This window comes from Lepidochelys kempii, chromosome 2 (genome assembly GCF_965140285.1).
Source record: "Lepidochelys kempii isolate rLepKem1 chromosome 2, rLepKem1.hap1, whole genome shotgun sequence".
NCBI lineage: Eukaryota > Metazoa > Chordata > Testudines > Cheloniidae > Lepidochelys > Lepidochelys kempii.
Genome location: NC_136381.1, coordinates 200,377,165 through 200,394,432, shown reverse-complemented (window position 1 = coordinate 200,394,432; position 17,268 = coordinate 200,377,165). Strand labels below are relative to the sequence as shown.

Genomic DNA, 17,268 nt, shown 5'->3' with positions numbered 1-17,268 from the left:
CACTCAATTCTTTGCTGGAACTGACCCAGTTTTCCTAAAATTGTCACTTTTAGTCTATCTGGAACTTGATAAAATACTTTAAAGACCATCAAATTGTGTTTTCTGCTGCCATAAAATGCTAAAATATCGGAGTTGAGATTTGGGCCCCAAGTTGCATTCCTGCCACATCCCAAACTCCCAATGTGGTTCCTAGTATCACTGGGAGTTTCCAGGGTGTAAGGAATGCAGGACTGGCCCTTAAACAGTTCCCAGGTTATTGATTTTTGAGTACACCATTGGACCTAGCAATTAATTTTCTAAGGGTCACATGGGTGAGCAGTTATTCACTTGAATAGTCCCACTGGTGAGTAATCCCATTCTCTCCAATGTTGCTGCTGTGATACATTAAGTGTTTAAAAAACCGAAACAGCACCAGCAGGTGGAGGCTGCTGGCCAGCTTCTACAGTTGTTTGGGAATGCAGCTTCTTCTCTCCTTGTCCCCCATTTTGCTAGCCAATACGTAAGAAAAGCTGGAGCAGTGGCCATGTCTCCGTTCCCATCCGCCTTTGGGATTCCACGTGCCCCAGGAGCGTAGGGAGGGGATCAGTCCCTGTGCTCCCAAGTGTACAAGGGCTGCATTTCTGCCTGAGCCATGTGAGTGTGGGGAAAAGGCTCCTTAGACGCTCTCACAAACTGTGCACCCACGTTCTGTGCTTGAGACAGGCAGAATCTGAGTGGAATATTTTTTCTTGAAAAAGGGAAGGATGTTGAGAGCTTTAGATAGTAAACATGTTCTAGTGCAGCAGTCTCCCGGGATGTGTTCTGTTCTCAGTGCTGGCTAACTAACTGTAACTTGAGATAGGGCCCAGTCCTGTAAAGTGTTGAACTGGCTCTGCTTCCATTCATCAGTGGCTGCTGAGCCAAACAGCTTCCCCAAGATGGTGGTCAAAAACAGGACTTTAGAGCTAGGCTCTTAAATTCTTTCTTAGACCTGATTTTCTGCAGTGCTGAGCACTTGCGGTTCCTGTTGAAGTCAGTGGAAGGTGCTGGCTGTGCAGCACCTCCAAACTGTTAGGCTACTTTCATTATGCAGCTAAGGCCCTGATTCAGCAAAGCACTTTAGCCCATACTTTCCTTCAAGCATGTGCTTAAATCCATCTCTCTTCAGTAAAGTACATATGTGCTTTGCTTTGCTGAATAGAGATGGGACTGCCTGCCTATGTCTGAGCTTTGCTGAATCTGGGCCTAAATAAGGATGTGGAGACTCGCTTGAGCCACCCAGGTTTGAAAGTCTTGGCTCACATTTTTTCCTATATTGGTTGATGTGGACAACTGACTCATAACTGCTTTTTATCTGCAAGCTATGTTTGCCTGCCTTTTCTCCCACTCGTTTTTTTTTTCTCCTCCCTTTCCCTTTAGATCGATCTGGAATAGAAAATGTTAACTCTGTGGAGGCGCTGCAGGAGACACTAATTCGTGCACTAAGGACCTTAATTATGAAAAACCATCCAAACGAAGCCTCTATTTTTACAAAACTTCTTTTGAAATTACCTGACTTGCGTTCTTTAAACAACATGCACTCTGAGGAACTCTTGGCCTTTAAAGTTCACCCATAGGCCTTTAGCTCTTATTTATACATGAACTTGCCTCATGTTAAGCTGTATATTTTGTGCTAAAATACTTATTTATATGTTTGTACCGCTTGTTGGAGGAGAAAACCTCATTGACTCTTAGTGATTGGTTGATACGCCGTAACCTTGCAATAACATTTCAGAGTGAGTACGTCCAGTGGTTAGCAACGTGACATTCAGAGTTCATCAAAATATCCAGAATCATCAGTATGTTGACTGTAAAGTTTTTCACTCAACAGAAAGACCTGTCAGCTTCCTCTGGTGAAAATCAAAAGCATAGTAGCTGTGTGGGAAATGAGAGAAATGACAGTTGGGCTTTCCCATATCTAACGCATGTAGTCTTGCTTGTCTGGAAAGCTCTTACTAATTAACTAATGACCTATATAAAGTACAGAATTGTGTGTGTGTGTGTGTGTATATATATATATATATATTTGTGTATGTATATAAATTGTTCTACATAAAAATATAGACATAATTTCTTCACAATATTTTAAACTGTGAAGGAGTTAAACTTGCAAAAGCAGGTTCTCTATGGAAAGAACCAAAATAGATGCACTTTGTGTATTGCTGAACTAATTATCTGACCATTTATAATTTTTAGAAAACAGCAAATTTGCATTGATATGCTATATTTGTTAATAAAAGAAATACTGTGACACCAAAATTGCAGTCAGGTCCAACTTTATAATGAGAACTATTAACTGAAAGAGAATTGTTCAGGGTACTAGTTAGATTGATTATTTGTTGCAGCTAAGGTTCTTACCTTGTGCTGATAGTGGTTAAAAAGCTGTTGGACACTAGCATAGCTGATGAGCAACAGAATCCATCAATTCCTCCTAAAGAATCAAGGAAAATTTTCAGGAAAAGTGTATCCATCTAATATCCAGATTGCAGGTTTGTTTGTTTTTTCTTTTGGGGTTTTTTTTTTGTTTTTTTTGCATGTATATTTCTGTGTCCATTTCTTTCTTACACTACACCAATTTGCTAGTTGACTGCTCAATAAGATTTGAATACAGAGCTGAGAGAGACACCTTGGTCTTTTCCTGTTGTTTTACCGCCAACCTTAATATGTATATAAATATTGGAGCTGTATGCTTTTTAAAGAACATTTTTTGTGTACGGAAAACAAGTGCACTCGATTGTTGGATATCATGACTCGCTTAACAAAACAGAGTTTTGGGGGTTTGGGGCTCTGTTTATTCCAGACAGAAAAATTCCCAGACTTGAGGGTCTGTTTTGTATTCTGCTGCTTTCCACCCTGAAAGGGAGGAGGGGGAATGTTCCTCATGGAGTTGAATTTCTTCTGTTATAGCAGGAAGTGACACCACAGACTCGTGATTTAAAAAGCCAAAGCAGTAATGTTATAAATAGTCATGTTACTGTCATATACTGTGTGAGCTGAAAATGCTCTTTTTACCTTCATGTTTAGTTTGCTGGTGTTAAAGTTTGACCCTCTAAGGTCTTAAAATTGTGTAACACTAACTGTTGTCAACTGATAGAGGGTTGTTGCTAAAGGGTTAATGTGATGTGTAAGGGCACAGTCCCTCAAACTTTCTGATGGCAGAACTCCCATTAACCTTGCAGGTTCAAAACGCTATGGACTTCTACAAAGCCAGTTGAAGTCAGTATGAATCTTCCCAATGACTTCAGTAGGATTTGGATCAAGCCCTGGAGATCCGATCCTGCACCATGCAAGTCAATGGCACTTTTGCCGCTAACGGTAGTGGTGGGGATGAGAGGAGGTTTGGGCTGCGCTGTAGCATGAACATGGGCCATCAGTTTTTAAGCAGAAATCTCAGTTGAAAGGGATGAGTTCTGCCCAAAAGTGAATGGCAAGGGAGTCAAACTGAAGGGGATCTGGAAAGAGTGCAGCTATATCCTTGCTTTGCCAAAAAGCAGAGGGCACAGGCTTTCCCAATAGCTCCCCCTCCTCCTCAGCTGGTGGGGTGAGAGCTCTCCTCCTGCTTCAAACTACTTCAACCACTGGAAAACAGCCCCCCTTTTTAAAATGTTTTCAGGAGATTACATTTCTAGGGCGTTTCCCCCTCATTTCTGTAAACACTGCATTCAACCAATGTTATTAGTTTTAAAGCTTCACTGATGTGTATTCTAAAATGCACATTTATGAAAGGACACAATTGCATCATTTGTTTCTACAAGGAGTCAAGGTGGCTCTTTTATATACCCTGTTTCAAAAGTGACGGTCAAACTGACCCCTGATTTTTGGCTTCTTATAGAGGCCTCATCACCATCTCTCTCTCTCTCTTTCTTTCTTTTAAAACTTTTATTATTAAGCCTTTAGGAATGTATAACCAGGACTGTGTAAGGATTGCTTATTAAAATTTTAGTTAGATTCAATATATATGCAATAGATAAATATTCTGATGTGTGCAATTTCATTTGAATGAAATCTTCCTACATGTAATGCAAATCGAACTTACATCAGCTGAAAAACCCCCAGATTCATGCCAAAAGGTTTAATGAAAAAGAAAAAGCTATTCAAAATGGCTCATATTTCATGAACTCCATAACTGAACTTCAGAAAGAAGTTACTTTAGCCATGTATTGTGAGCTCACTCTTTTACTGTGTCACTGGTTATACACTTGTTAAATGCTGAGATAATAGTCTTCATGCAAGACATTTATGAGTACTGTAGATGGGACTTTGCGGAACGATTAATATAACGTACTGTATGAATTTATTGAAATGTTACTGATTGTACAGGTTTGAAAAGATTAAATATGGGCATTATGTTAGCAAACAAAGCTGTTTCCATGCTGTTGTGTATCTCTATACATATAAAGTCTACATGGGGGAGGGACAGTACATATGCCGAGGCACAAGGAATCAGAATGCCAGTTGGTGTAAGGTCAGTGGAGCTGCGCTGATTTGCAGTGGTATAAGATACTGCTTTTTCCTCCAAGGTGGATGAATGCTTGGTTAGTTGAAGATGATTTATGATTACCAGCAGGGTAGGAGTAGATTTCTATCCTTTTAATACTAATTTAAAACCTCTTCACTGCATTGTAACTGAGTAGGGTACATGGTTTGTTTTCCGTAAAGCTTGTCTCAGGGAGACCAGTGCGCCCAAAAGCAACTGATGAGCTTTGATTTTTCCAATTTAAAATTTGCGGATTGTCAGTGAAGGGTTTGTCGTTTCAAGCTGTCGGTTCTGGAGAGCTGGGAACACAATTTAAAGGGGCACTGTCAAACTTCCCTGAAAATTGTGTAGCTGCTGCTGCTAAACAAAATCACCCACACCAGAGCCCCCATTGTTGAAAGAAAATAGAGAAACCTCTTGCCATTTTGCTTTGTGTATTGGCACGGCTTTAGTCCTGCCATGAGCGCCTCATGGTCTGAAACCCGTGCCCACGCAGAACCTTTGTGACTCCAGCAGGGAGCTCATTGCAGAATCCCAGCTTTAGGCAGAGCACTTAAGCATTGGCCTTGGGAAGTTTCCCACTTTGTGGGAATCTCTCACACAGCATCCTAGGGAGTCCTCCAAAATAGGCAGAGAGCCAGGTGAGAAACAACTTTTAACTCATTTGGAGAAACTAACTAGATTTCAAGTTTACAGTGCCCCTTCAAATGAGGATCTTGCCTTGACTTAGTCCCAAATTCTGATTTCCTGTTGTTCATGCACTAACAGAAATAAATGGTACCTTTTACAAGGAAAACACATCTAATATTGTAGTCAATATCTGGGTACAATTTATTATTAAAGTATAAATGGACATGGGCATAGACTGCATCTCATCCTGTTTCTGAATCATCATCTGAAAACTGTATGGGAGGTACGGAGAATAAAGATCATTTCTAACCAACTGTTTTGTGGTTTAATTGTTAAACACTTTCTAAAAGTAAGTGGAAGTAATCATTACATCCTTCCCCTGAAGAGCTTTCCAAGCCCTTAATCTTTGAATTCCTGTTTAGGTTGAAGTGAACACAGATGGTGACTCTCCTGAGAGTCTCCTGTCTTAATAAATTATTCTCAAGTAACATCACTAGGGTCCTCTTGTATGCTGGTAAACAGGGGGAGAGGCAAATGAAATGTGTTAAAAGCCTCTCTGATTCATAGAAGTTGCAGCTAACATGTACAGAAGTCCTGCATCAGGGTGGGTCACACTGTAGTTAAGGTTGAGATAGGTACTCCTTTCTGAGCCCCTGTTTTCAAACACTTGAGTTATTCCCCAGTTTACCTTTTGTGTTGTAATAGGTCATGCTTATGCTCAGCTCAAAGCCAATTTGTGTGTATTTATATATGGGAAAATCATAAAAGCATTTTTTAGTTATTTTTAACATAGGAAAAAAGTATATTACATTTTAAATTGGGGAGGGAGGGAAGGGGTAAAAGGCACCCTCTCAGGCCTCAAACCTGGCTTTGTTTAAAAAGATCACATTTAGCAAAATGCCCACCACTTGACTGTGGACCTTGTTAGGGTTACCAAAAAATTGGTTAAGATTTCCAAGTTGACATCACCTTCCATTTACCAGTAGCAGTTTAGGGCCAGCTTCAGGGCTCATGTGTAGCTAAACACACAGCAGTGAGACCTCGCACAAGTTTGAAGTTAGGCCTCACGCTTTAGACTTCCTTGTGGTATGACAGGAATTCTTCAGTGGGTGGGTTCCTAACATCATCATCTTGCATCAGGAAAACTCTACAAGCTGCCCTCAAGTTCAGTTTCTGTTACCTACGTCTGTCAGGTGATACTAATAGGCAAGGTGTCAGAAAGCTATTTTTAAAATGCTGTAAAGTGTCAGAGCCATTTTCCTTGACTGGCCACCATTTACAGGCCATGTTCTGTAAGCCAAGGACAGGGAGTACTAGAGCCGTTTGCTGCATAGGATAATTGACACCTTCTTACTGTTACAGTTTTAAATGTAGCACACTTTACATACAGGAAACATTTTTTTTAATGAGACAAGCACCATAATTCTCAATTACATGAATGCCCCTTTATGCCATTCTGGAAGTTTAAATGCACTTCGAATTCAGCAGATATGGCCCCACCGCAAACTGGTGTAGAAAAGCTCTGCAGTGGCCCTGCTCCCAGCCTCTGGCGTGCTGGATGGGGTAGAGGCGTTGGCCAAGCACAATATGGCTACTTGCAGGGGCCACTCTTATCTTATTTTAGGGGCTGGGGTTGGCCTTTGTATGGCTCCAGAACAGCGGGAGCACAAAGGTGGCTTAAAGGGGCCTCCTTCCCCCCAATCCTGCTCCAAGTGCAGGAGCGGCATCACGTCCAAAGGGCATAGTGCTCTGGCTAGCTTGTAAAGCCTGTGCGGTGCAGGTGTCCGGGCAGGGAAGACGCCTAAGCGAGTGTCTGGCTAAGGCGCTGCTTACCTAGCATGCTGTCCTGTACCCCGGGCCCACAGTTCAGATGCACCTCATTTAAAGGGCTGCACTTTCCAGTGCCCGAGCAGGTTCTTCTGAGACAAACCCTCACTTGTGGCTGGGACTTGGAGCAGGGGCTGTTTCCAAACAGATGTATGCTCTTCACCTTCTCCACCCCCCCCCCCCCCATTGGTCAGCTCGGCTCCCTCGTTCATCTCTTCCCCTTAGCTCAGGACTTTCTTCTGTGGTTCCTTTAGTTCTGTCTTCCTATCAGCCCTTTTCTGTACTGTCCCTTATACAAAGTCACCGGCGTAATCCATACTGGCGCCTTGCCACTATCCCCGGTACCTTTGTAGCCCTTTCTCATTGCACGGCTGAGCTATTCAGTGGCATGTCTGAGCCCCCTCTAGTGGCTAGTTTGATGCATGGACCTAAAAGAGCAAATTGGGGCTGCCCTGCTATGGTGGGTTTCAGAGCAGCAGCCGTGTTAGTCTGTGTTCGCAAAAAGAAAAGGAGTACTTGTGGCACCATAGAGACTAACCCATTTATTTGAGCGTGAGCTTGTTAGTCTCTAAGGTGCCACAAGTCCTCCTTTTCTTTTTGCTATGGTTTATTCTATATGCGCTTCAGGGCAGGGACTGGCTCTGCCTCTGTATTTGGCAGCACGTAATTCACAGTGAGCGCTACCACTACCTAAAGCATTAATTAGCATTTGGCAGTCGTTAATTTCCTGGGTGGTCTAGCTCAGTGCTGCTCTTCCAGGGAGCCCGGCATGCACCCAAGTGCCAGCTGTGATACAACTCTGGTACTAGTTGCAGAGGGACCATGGGGCTTGCTCCTTGCTGAACAAACCACAGTCTGGGAACTACACTCTTGAGAAGCCTTGGCGTCAGCAGGAGACCAGCTGTATCAGGGCAGATCTGTGCCACTGTTCCTGTACCGCCCATGCCATGGCAGCACCATTCCTGGTAGCTTTTGTATAACTCAGTGATTGAGACTTCCCGCCCCCCCCATCTTTTAATAAATAAACCCACTTATCCCTGGCTGCTACTCATGTACCTGCCCATCTGAGTTTCCTGAAACCACTTGCGAGCCCTGCAGCTGCAGATTGTCTGAACCAGCCCGCTAACAACCTATGCTCATGTTTCTGCATGAAAGGCTTCAGTTTCCCAAAGAAGAGCGAGCCCCACAACCTGATGTTGCCATGAAACAGTCATTTGCTGAGGTCCCTGCATTTTAATGAACAGCAGGAGCCCATCACGGTACCCTTACTTGGACTGGCTAGATGCTGGGCTCGGTCTGTGCTCAACACCTTCAGCCAGCCAGGAGCGCCATCTTAGCTCCCCCAGTCTTCAGCAGCCCTGCCCACACTGAGCTGTTTGTAGTCCTGCTGCTCTTCCACCCAGCCAGGCATCCCAGTTCCTCCTTTTCCAGATCCAGGCAGGCTGCACCTGCACATGGCACCTGATTAGTTGCTCCAGCAGCCCCCTCTGATTGACTGCTTCCTCTGCAGCCACTCTAGGCTGCCTGGAGGATTTCTCCTCTGCTCTTTTCTGGGGCGGGGTAAGGCAGGGACACAACTCCAGTAGTGGGGCCTCGGGATCTAGTCCACCCCACCACCCTCCCATTGAAATCTGGGCCCGTGTCAAGCAGTTACAGGAGAGAATGGTCATCTCACAGCACTACCCTTTTCTAGTCTATGGCTTTTCTGCTGTAGTTTATCATTTGCTAGGCTGTACGATTGCTATGGCAGACTGCACGGCCTCACGCTCAAAAAGCCAAAGCCAAGTTCACCCAGTGACAATAGCATTAGGCCAGGGGTCAATTCCTCTTAGTATGACAACATAATTTACTGTTTAAACCTACAATTAACATAAACCACAAAGAAATTGTCCATGCACGTTATGATAGTGACACTTTAACTGTGGGCATGAATTATAGCATTGCAGATGCACGCATATTTCAGTCTTGTACTCTTTCCAGCAAACTCCCAAATGCTGATACTTTGCACTTACGACATACCTTTCACTGACCTCCGGGTGTCACCCTGACTAACTGAAATGACAATGAACAGGGCTTGTCCTTGTATACACTGACCACAAACTGACCAGGGTCTGCCTCAGTACAACTCTTTGATGATGTGTTCTCTCATGATAAAACTGTAACGACAAGGCTTGAAATAGAAGAGCTGGCTCTATCACTGAATTGCTGTGAGACCTTCAGTCAAGTCACTTAACCTTACTGTTCCTCAGTTTCGCTGTCTGTATAACAGGAAGGTAAATACCATAATATCTGCTATGAGACTTCACTGAAAAACATTTGTAAATTGCTTTGAGATTCTCATGTAGAAGGTGTTGTAGAGATGCAAATTGTTACAAAAGTTGTCTAGGAGTATGTCTCCACTACAAAATAAGGTCACATTTATAGACGTCGGATTTTTTTAGACGTTGTTTTTATATAGTCGATTGTGTGTGTCCCCACACAAAATGCTCTAAGTGCATTAACTCGGCGGAGTGCTTCCACAGTACCGAGGCTAGCATTGACTTCCGGAGTGTTGCACTGTGGGTAGCTATCCCACAGTTCCCACAGTCTCCACCACCCATTGGAATTCTGGGTTGAGATCCCAATGCCTGATGGGGCAAAAAACAGTGTCGCGGGTGGTTCTGGGTACATGTTGTCAGGTCCGCCCTCCCTCCCTCCGTGAAAGCAATGGCAGACAATCGTTTTGCGCCTTTTTTCCTGAGTTACCTGTGCAGTAGCCATACCACAGCAAGTATGGAGCCTGCTCAGCTCACTGTCACCGTATGTCTCCTGGGTGCTGGCAGACATGGTACTGCATTGCTACACAGCAGCAGCAACAACCACCCATTGCTTTGTGGTAGCAGCTGGTGCAATAGGCCTGAAAACCATTATCATTATGTCTGAAGTGCTCCTGGTCTCCTCAGTAAGGTTGGTCAGGAGCGCCTGGGCAGACATGGGCACAGGGGCTAAATTAGGAGTGACTCGACCAGGTCATTCTCTTTAGTCCTGCAAGCAGTCCTATTGCACCAACTTCCGCCGAGCAGCCAGGAGATGTGGATGGCTTGCAGTCCTACTGCACCGTCTGCTGCCAGCCAAAGATGTAAAAGATAGATGGAGTGGATCAAAACAAGAAATAGACTAGATTTGTTTTGTATTCATTTGCTCCCCACTCCCTCCCTCCGTGAAATCAACAGCCGACAGTTGTTTTGGTGAGGTCTGTCAGGGGCACCTTGAAAACTTTAATGGAGATTCAGTCCTGCCTGAAATACTAGAGGGAGGGATAGCTTAGTGGGTTGAGCATTGGCCTGCTAAACCCAGGGTTTTGAGTTCAATCCTTGAGGGGGCCATTCTGTGTGACAGTTATTTTTGTTTCTCCTTGATGTAAAGCCACCCCCTTTGTTGATTTTAATTCCCTGTAAGCAAACCCTGTAAGCCATGTCGTCAGTCGTCCCTCCCTCCGTCAGAGCAACGGCAGACAATCATTCTGCGCCTTTTTTCTGTGCAGACACCATACCACGGCAAGCATGGAGCCTGTTCAGATCACTTTGGCAATTAGGAGTACATTAAACACCACACACATTATCCAGCAGTATATGGAAGACCAGAACCTGGTAAAATGAAACTGGGCAAGTAGGCGACATCAGCACGGTGACGAGAGTGATGAGGACATGGACACAGACTTCTCTCAAAGCACGGGCCCTGGCAATGTGGGCAGCATGGTGCTAATGGGGCAGGTTCATCTGGTGGAACGCCGATTCTCGGCCCAGGAAACAAGCACAGACTGGTGGGACCACATAGTGTTGCATGCGTAATGGCACTTTCATGGAACTTTGTGACTTGCTTTCCCCTGCCCTGAAGTGCATGAATACCAAGATGAGAGCAGCCCTCACAGTTGAGAAGCGAGTGGCAATAGTCCTGTGGAAACTTGCAATGCCTGACAGCTACCGGTCAGTTGGGAATCAATTTGGAGTGGGCAAATCTACTGTGGGGCCTGCTGTGATGCAAGTAGCCAACACAATCAAAGATCTGCTGATATCAAGGGTAGTGACCCTGGGAAATGTACAGGTCATAGTGGATGGCTTTGCGGCAATGGGATTCCCTAACTGTGGTGGGGCCATAGACGGAACCCATATCCCTATCTTGGCACTGGAGCACCAAGCTGGCAAGTACATAAACCGCAAGGGGTACTTTTCGATAGTGCTGCAAGCTCTGGTGGATCACAAGGGACGTTTCACCAACATCAACGTGGGATGGCCAGGAAAGGTACATGACGCTCGCATATTCAGGAGCTCTGGTCTGTTTCAAAAGCTGCAGGAAGGGACTTTATTCCCAGACCAGAAAATAACCGTTGGGGATGTTGAAATGCCTATTGTTGTCTTTGGGGCCCCAGCCTACCCCTTAATGCCATGGCTCATGAAGCGATACACAGGCACCCTGGACAGTAGTCAGGAGCTGTTCAACTACAGGCTGAGCAAGTGCAGAATGGTGGTAGAATGTGCATTTGGACATTTAAAAGCACGCTGGCGCAGTTTACTGACTTGGTTAGACCTCAGCAAAACCAATATTCCCACTGTTATTACTGCTTGCTGTGCTCTCCACAATATCCGTGAGAGTAAGGGGGAGACATTTATGGTGGGGTGGGAGGTTGAGGCAAATTGCCTGGCCTCTGGTTACGCGCAGCCAGACACCAGGGCAGTTAGAAGAGCACAGGAGGGTGCGGTGTGCATCAGAGAAGCTTTGAAAACCAGTTTCATGACTGGCCAGGCTACTGTGTGAAAGTTCTGTTTGAAACCCCCATCCCTTGGTTCACTCTACTTCCCTGTAAGCTAACCACCCTCCCCTCCTCCCTTCGATCAGCACTTGCAGAGGCAATAAAGTCATTGTTGCTTCACATTCATGCATTCTTTATTAATTCATCACACAAATAGGTGGATAACTGCCAAGATAGCCCGGGAGGGATGGTGGAGGAGAGAAGCACCAGGAGGGGTGGTGGAGGAGGGAAGGACAAGGCCACACAGCACTTCAAAAGTTTAAAACTTTGAATGCCAGCCTTCTGTTGCTTGGGCAATCCTCTGGGGTGGAGTGGCTGGGTGGCCGGAGGCCCCTGAACCGCGCTCGTGGGTGTCTGGGTGAGGAGGCAATGGAATTTGGGGAGGAGGGAGGTTGGTTACTCAGGGGCTGTAGTGGCGGTCTGTGCTCCAGCGCCTTTCCTGCAGCTCAACCATATTTGATCCTCCAGCAGCCTCAGCATTGAATCCTGCCTCCTCTCATCACACTGTCGCCACCTTTCAGCTTCAGCCCTCTCTTCAGCCCTCCACTTACTCTCTTCAGCCCACCACTTATTCTCTTCAGCATGCCACCTCTCCTCCAGGTCATTTTGTGCTTTCCTGCACTCTGACATTGTCTGCCTCCACGCATTCGTCTGTGTTCTGTCAGTGTGGGAGTACAGAATGAGCTCAGAGAACATTTCATCGCGAGTGCGTTTTTTTCGCCTTCTAATCTTCACTAGCCTCTGGGAAGGAGAATCATAGAATCATAGAATCATAGAATATCAGGGTTGGAAGGGACCCCAGAAGGTCATCTAGTCCAACCCCCTGCTCAAAGCAGGACCAATTCCCAGTTAAATCATCCCAGCCAGGGCTTTGTCAAGCCTGACCTTAAAAACCTCTAAGGAAGGAGATTCTACCACCTCCCTAGGTAACGCATTCCAGTGTTTCACCACCCTCTTAGTGAAAAAGTTTTTCCTAATATCCAATCTAAACCTCCCCCACTGCAACTTGAGACCATTACTCCTCGTTCTGTCATCTGCTACCATTGAGAACAGTCTAGAGCCATCCTCTTTGGAACCCCCTTTCAGGTAGTTGAAAGCAGCTATCAAATCCCCCCTCATTCTTCTCTTCTGCAGGCTAAACAATCCCAGCTCCCTCAGCCTCTCCTCATAACTCATGTGTTCCAGTCCCCTAATCATTTTTGTTGCCCTTCGCTGGACTCTCTCCAATTTATCCACATCCTTCTTGAAGTGTGGGGCCCAAAACTGGACACAGTACTCCAGATGAGGCCTCACCAATGTCGAATAGAGGGGAACGATCACGTCCCTCGATCTGCTCGCTATGCCCCTACTTATACATCCCAAAATGCCATTGGCCTTCTTGGCAACAAGGGCACACTGCTGACTCATATCCAGCTTCTCGTCCACTGTCACCCCTAGGTCCTTTTCTGCAGAACCGCTGCCTAGCCATTCGGTCCCTAGTCTGTAGCTATGCATTGGGTTCTTCCGTCCTAAGTGCAGGACCCTGCACTTATCCTTATTGAACCTCATCAGATTCCTTTTGGCCCAATCTTCCAATTGGTCTAGGTCCTTCTGTATCCTATCCCTCCCCTCCAGCGTATCTACCACTCCTCCCAGTTTAGTATCATCCGCAAATTTGCTGAGGGTGCAATCCACACCATCCTCCAGATCATTTATGAAGATATTGAATAAAACCGGCCCCAGGACCGACCCCTGGGGCACTCCACTTGATACCGGCTGCCAACTAGACATGGAGCCATTGATCACTACCCGTTGAGCCCGACAATTTAGCCAGCTTTCTACCCACCTTATGGTGCATTCATCCAGCCCATACTTCCTTAACTTGCTGACAAGAATACTATGGGAGACCGTGTCAAAAGCTTTGCTAAAGTCAAGAAACAATACATCCACTGCTTTCCCTTCATCCACAGAACCAGTAATCTCATCATAAAAGGCGATTAGATTAGTCAGGCATGACCTTCCCTTGGTGAATCCATGCTGGCTGTTCCTGATCACTTTCCTCTCATGCAAGTGCTTCAGGATTGATTCTTTGAGGACCTGCTCCATGATTTTTCCAGGGACTGAGGTGAGGCTGACTGGCCTGTAGTTCCCAGGATCTTCCTTCTTCCCTTTTTTAAAGATTGGCACTACATTAGCCTTTTTCCAGTCATCCGGGACTTCCCCGGTTCGCCACGAGTTTTCAAAGATAATGGCCAGTGGCTCTGCAATCACAGCCGCCAATTCCTTCAGCACTCTCGGATGCAACTCGTCCGGCCCCATGGACTTGTGCACGTCCAGCTTTTCTAAATAGTCCCTAACCGCCTCTATCTCCACAGAGGGCTGGCCATCTCTTCCGCATTTTGTGATGCCCAGCGCAGCAGTCTGGGAGCTGACCTTGTTAGTGAAAACAGAGGCAAAAAAAGCATTGAGTACATTAGCTTTTTCCACATCCTCTGTCACTAGGTTGCCTCCCTCATTCAGTAAGGGGCCCACACATTCCTTGGCTTTCTTCTTGTTGCCAACATACCTGAAGAAACCCTTCTTGTTACTCTTGACATCTCTGGCTAGCTGCAGCTCCAGGTGTGATTTGGCCCTCCTGATAACATTCCTACATGCCCGAGCAATATTTTTATACTCTTCCCTGGTCATATGTCCAACCTTCCACTTCTTGTAAGCTTCTTTTTTATGTTTAAGATCCGCTAGGATTTCACCATTAAGCCAAGTTGGTCGCCTGCCATATTTACTATTCTTTCGAATCATCGGGATGGTTTGTCCCTGTAACCTCAACAGGGATTCCTTGAAATACAGCCAGCTCTCCTGGACTCCTTTCCCCTTCAAGTTAGTCCCCCAGGGGATCCTGGCCATCCGTTCCCTGAGGGAGTCGAAGTCTGCTTTCCTGAAGTCCAGGGTCCGTATCCTGCTGCTTACCTTTGTTCCCTGCGTCAGGATCCTGAACTCAACCAACTCATGGTCACTGCCTCCCAGATTCCCATCCACTTTTGCTTCCCCCACTAATTCTACCCGGTTTGTGAGCAGCAGGTCAAGAAAAGCACCCCCCCTAGTTGGCTCCTCTAGCACTTGCGCCAGGAAATTGTCCCCTACGCTTTCCAAAAACTTCCTGGATTGTCTATGCACCGCTGTATTGCTCTCCCAGCAGATATCAGGAAAATTAAAGTCACCCATGAGAATCAGGGCATGCGATCTAGTAGCTTCCGTGAGCTGCTGGAAGAAAGCCTCATCCACCTCATCCCCCTGGTCCGGTGGTCTATAGCAGACTCCCACCACTACATCACTCTTGTTGCACACACTTCTAAACTTAATCCAGAGACACTCAGGTTTTTCTGCAGTTTCGTACCGGAGCTCTGAGCAGTCATACTGCTCCCTTACATACAGTGCTACTCCCCCACCTTTTCTGCCCTGCCTGTCCTTCCTGAACAGTTTATAACCATCCATGACAGTACTCCAGTCATATGAGTTATCCCACCAAGTCTCTGTTATTCCGATCACGTCATAGTTCCTTGACATCACCAGGACCTCCAGTTCTCCCTGCTTGTTTCCAAGGCTTTGTGCATTTGTATATAAGCACTTGAGATAACCTGTTGATCGCCCCTCATTGCCAGTATGAGGCAGGAGCCCTCCCCTCACAGACATTCCTGCCTGTGCTTCCTCCCGGTATCCCGCTTTCCCACTTACCTCAGGGCTTTGGTCTCCTTCCCCCGGTGAACCTAGTTTAAAGCCCTCCTCACTAGGTTAGCCAGCCTGCTGGCAAAGATGCTCTTCCCTCTCTTCGTAAGATGGAGCCCGTCTCTACCCAGCACTCCTCCTTCATGGAACACCATCCCATGGTCAAAGAAACCAAAGCCTTCTCTCCGACACCACCTGCGTAGCCATTCGTTGACTTCCACGATTCGACGCTCCCTACCTAGGCCTTTTCCTTCCACGGGGAGGATGGACGAGAACACCACTTGCGCCTCCAACTCCTTTATTCTTCTTCCTAGAGCCACATAGTCCTCAGTGATCCGCTCAAGGTCATTCTTGGCAGTATCATTGGTGCCCACGTGGAGAAGCAGGAAGGGGTAGCGATCCGAGGGCTTGATGAGTCTCGGCAGTCTCTCCGTCACATCACGAATCTTAGCCCCTGGCAAGCAGCAGACTTCTCGGTTTTCCCGGTCAGGGCGGCAGATAGATGACTCAGTCCCCCGGAGGAGAGAGTCCCCGACCACCACCACCCGCCTTCTCCTCTTGGGGGTGGTGGTCGTGGAACCCCCAACCTCAGGACAGCGCATCTCATGCCTTCCAACCAGCAGAGTCTCCTTCTGCTTTCTCGCCCCAGACATATCATCTGGTCCACTCTCCGCAACGATACCTGTGGAGAGAACATGAAAGCGGTTAGTTACCTGTGTCTGTGTTACTGGAACCCGGACATTCCGCTTACCTCTTCTGGAGGTCACATGTTGCCAAGCTTCTTCACTAGCCTCTTGGCTCCTCTGTGCAACCTGTTCTATATCTGTAGAACTTTGTGCCCCTAGAAGCCTATCCTGAGTTTCGTCCAGGAAATCCTCAGTTTCCCGTATGCAACGCAGGGTTGTTATCTGTTGCTCCAGACCTTCAATCTTCTCTTCCAATATGGAGACCAGCTTGCACTTTGTACAGACAAAGTCGCTTCTGTCCTGTGGAAGAAAGACAAACATGGCACATCCAGTGCAGGTCACAACAGCTGAACCCCCCCCTTCCATATCACCTTCCTACTATGAGCTTCCTCAGAGCAGTTTGCAAGACGTAAGCCTCACTGGGCTCACTCCAGGCGAACTCCCAGGCAAACTCCTGCTGTGTGCTGCTCTGCTGTCCCCGCTGCTCAGCTGGTTCGCGAAGCTCTGGCTATTTTTAAACAGCCAGGCTTCCCTGTCGCAAACAAACAGACACCCTACTGCCCGCCCCCTGCAGGCTAGCAGCCAATCAGACACTCACTCAGGCTCTCACACTGCCCCCCCAGCAAACACACGCTCGGATACTTCCTCAGCAAGCAAACAAACACAGACTCGGATACTTACCAGTCCCAGGCAAACTCCTGCTGTGTGCTGCTCTGCTGTCCCCGCTGCTCAGCTGGTTCTCCGCCGCTCCAGCAGGTTCAGAAGATCCTGTGATCCTTGAAACACATGCAGCTGGTGGAGAAAAAAAAGGGACAGTGGTATTTAAAAAGACACATTTTATAGAACAATGGGTACACTCTTTCAGGGTAAACCTTGCTGTTAACATTACATACATAGCACATGTGCTTTCGTTACAAGGTCGCATTTCGCCTCCCCACACCACGTGGCTAGCCCCTCCCCCCTCTCTGTGGCTAAGAGTGGGGAACATTTCTGTTCAGCCACAGTCAAACAGTCCAGACCAGCAGGAACGGGCACCTCTGAATGTCCCCTTAAGAAAAGCACCCTATTTCAACCAGGTGACCATGAATGATATCACTCTCCTGAGGATAACACAGAGAGATAAAGAATGGACGTTGTTT

The 17,268-nt window shown here is 46.6% G+C and overlaps 1 protein-coding gene across 1 annotated transcript in view; it reads left to right on the top strand.

Annotated features, from left to right (window-relative positions):
* The window catches only part of NR1D2 (nuclear receptor subfamily 1 group D member 2), a 31,291-nt gene extending 26,912 nt beyond the window's left edge, over positions 1-4,379 (top strand). The window contains exon 8 of the mRNA XM_073333494.2: positions 1,399-4,379. Coding sequence (XP_073189595.2) covers positions 1,399-1,595 — 197 coding nt within the window. The 3' untranslated portion in view covers positions 1,596-4,379. The remainder of the gene's footprint in view (positions 1-1,398) is intronic.
* Positions 4,380-17,268: the final 12,889 nt, after the last annotated feature.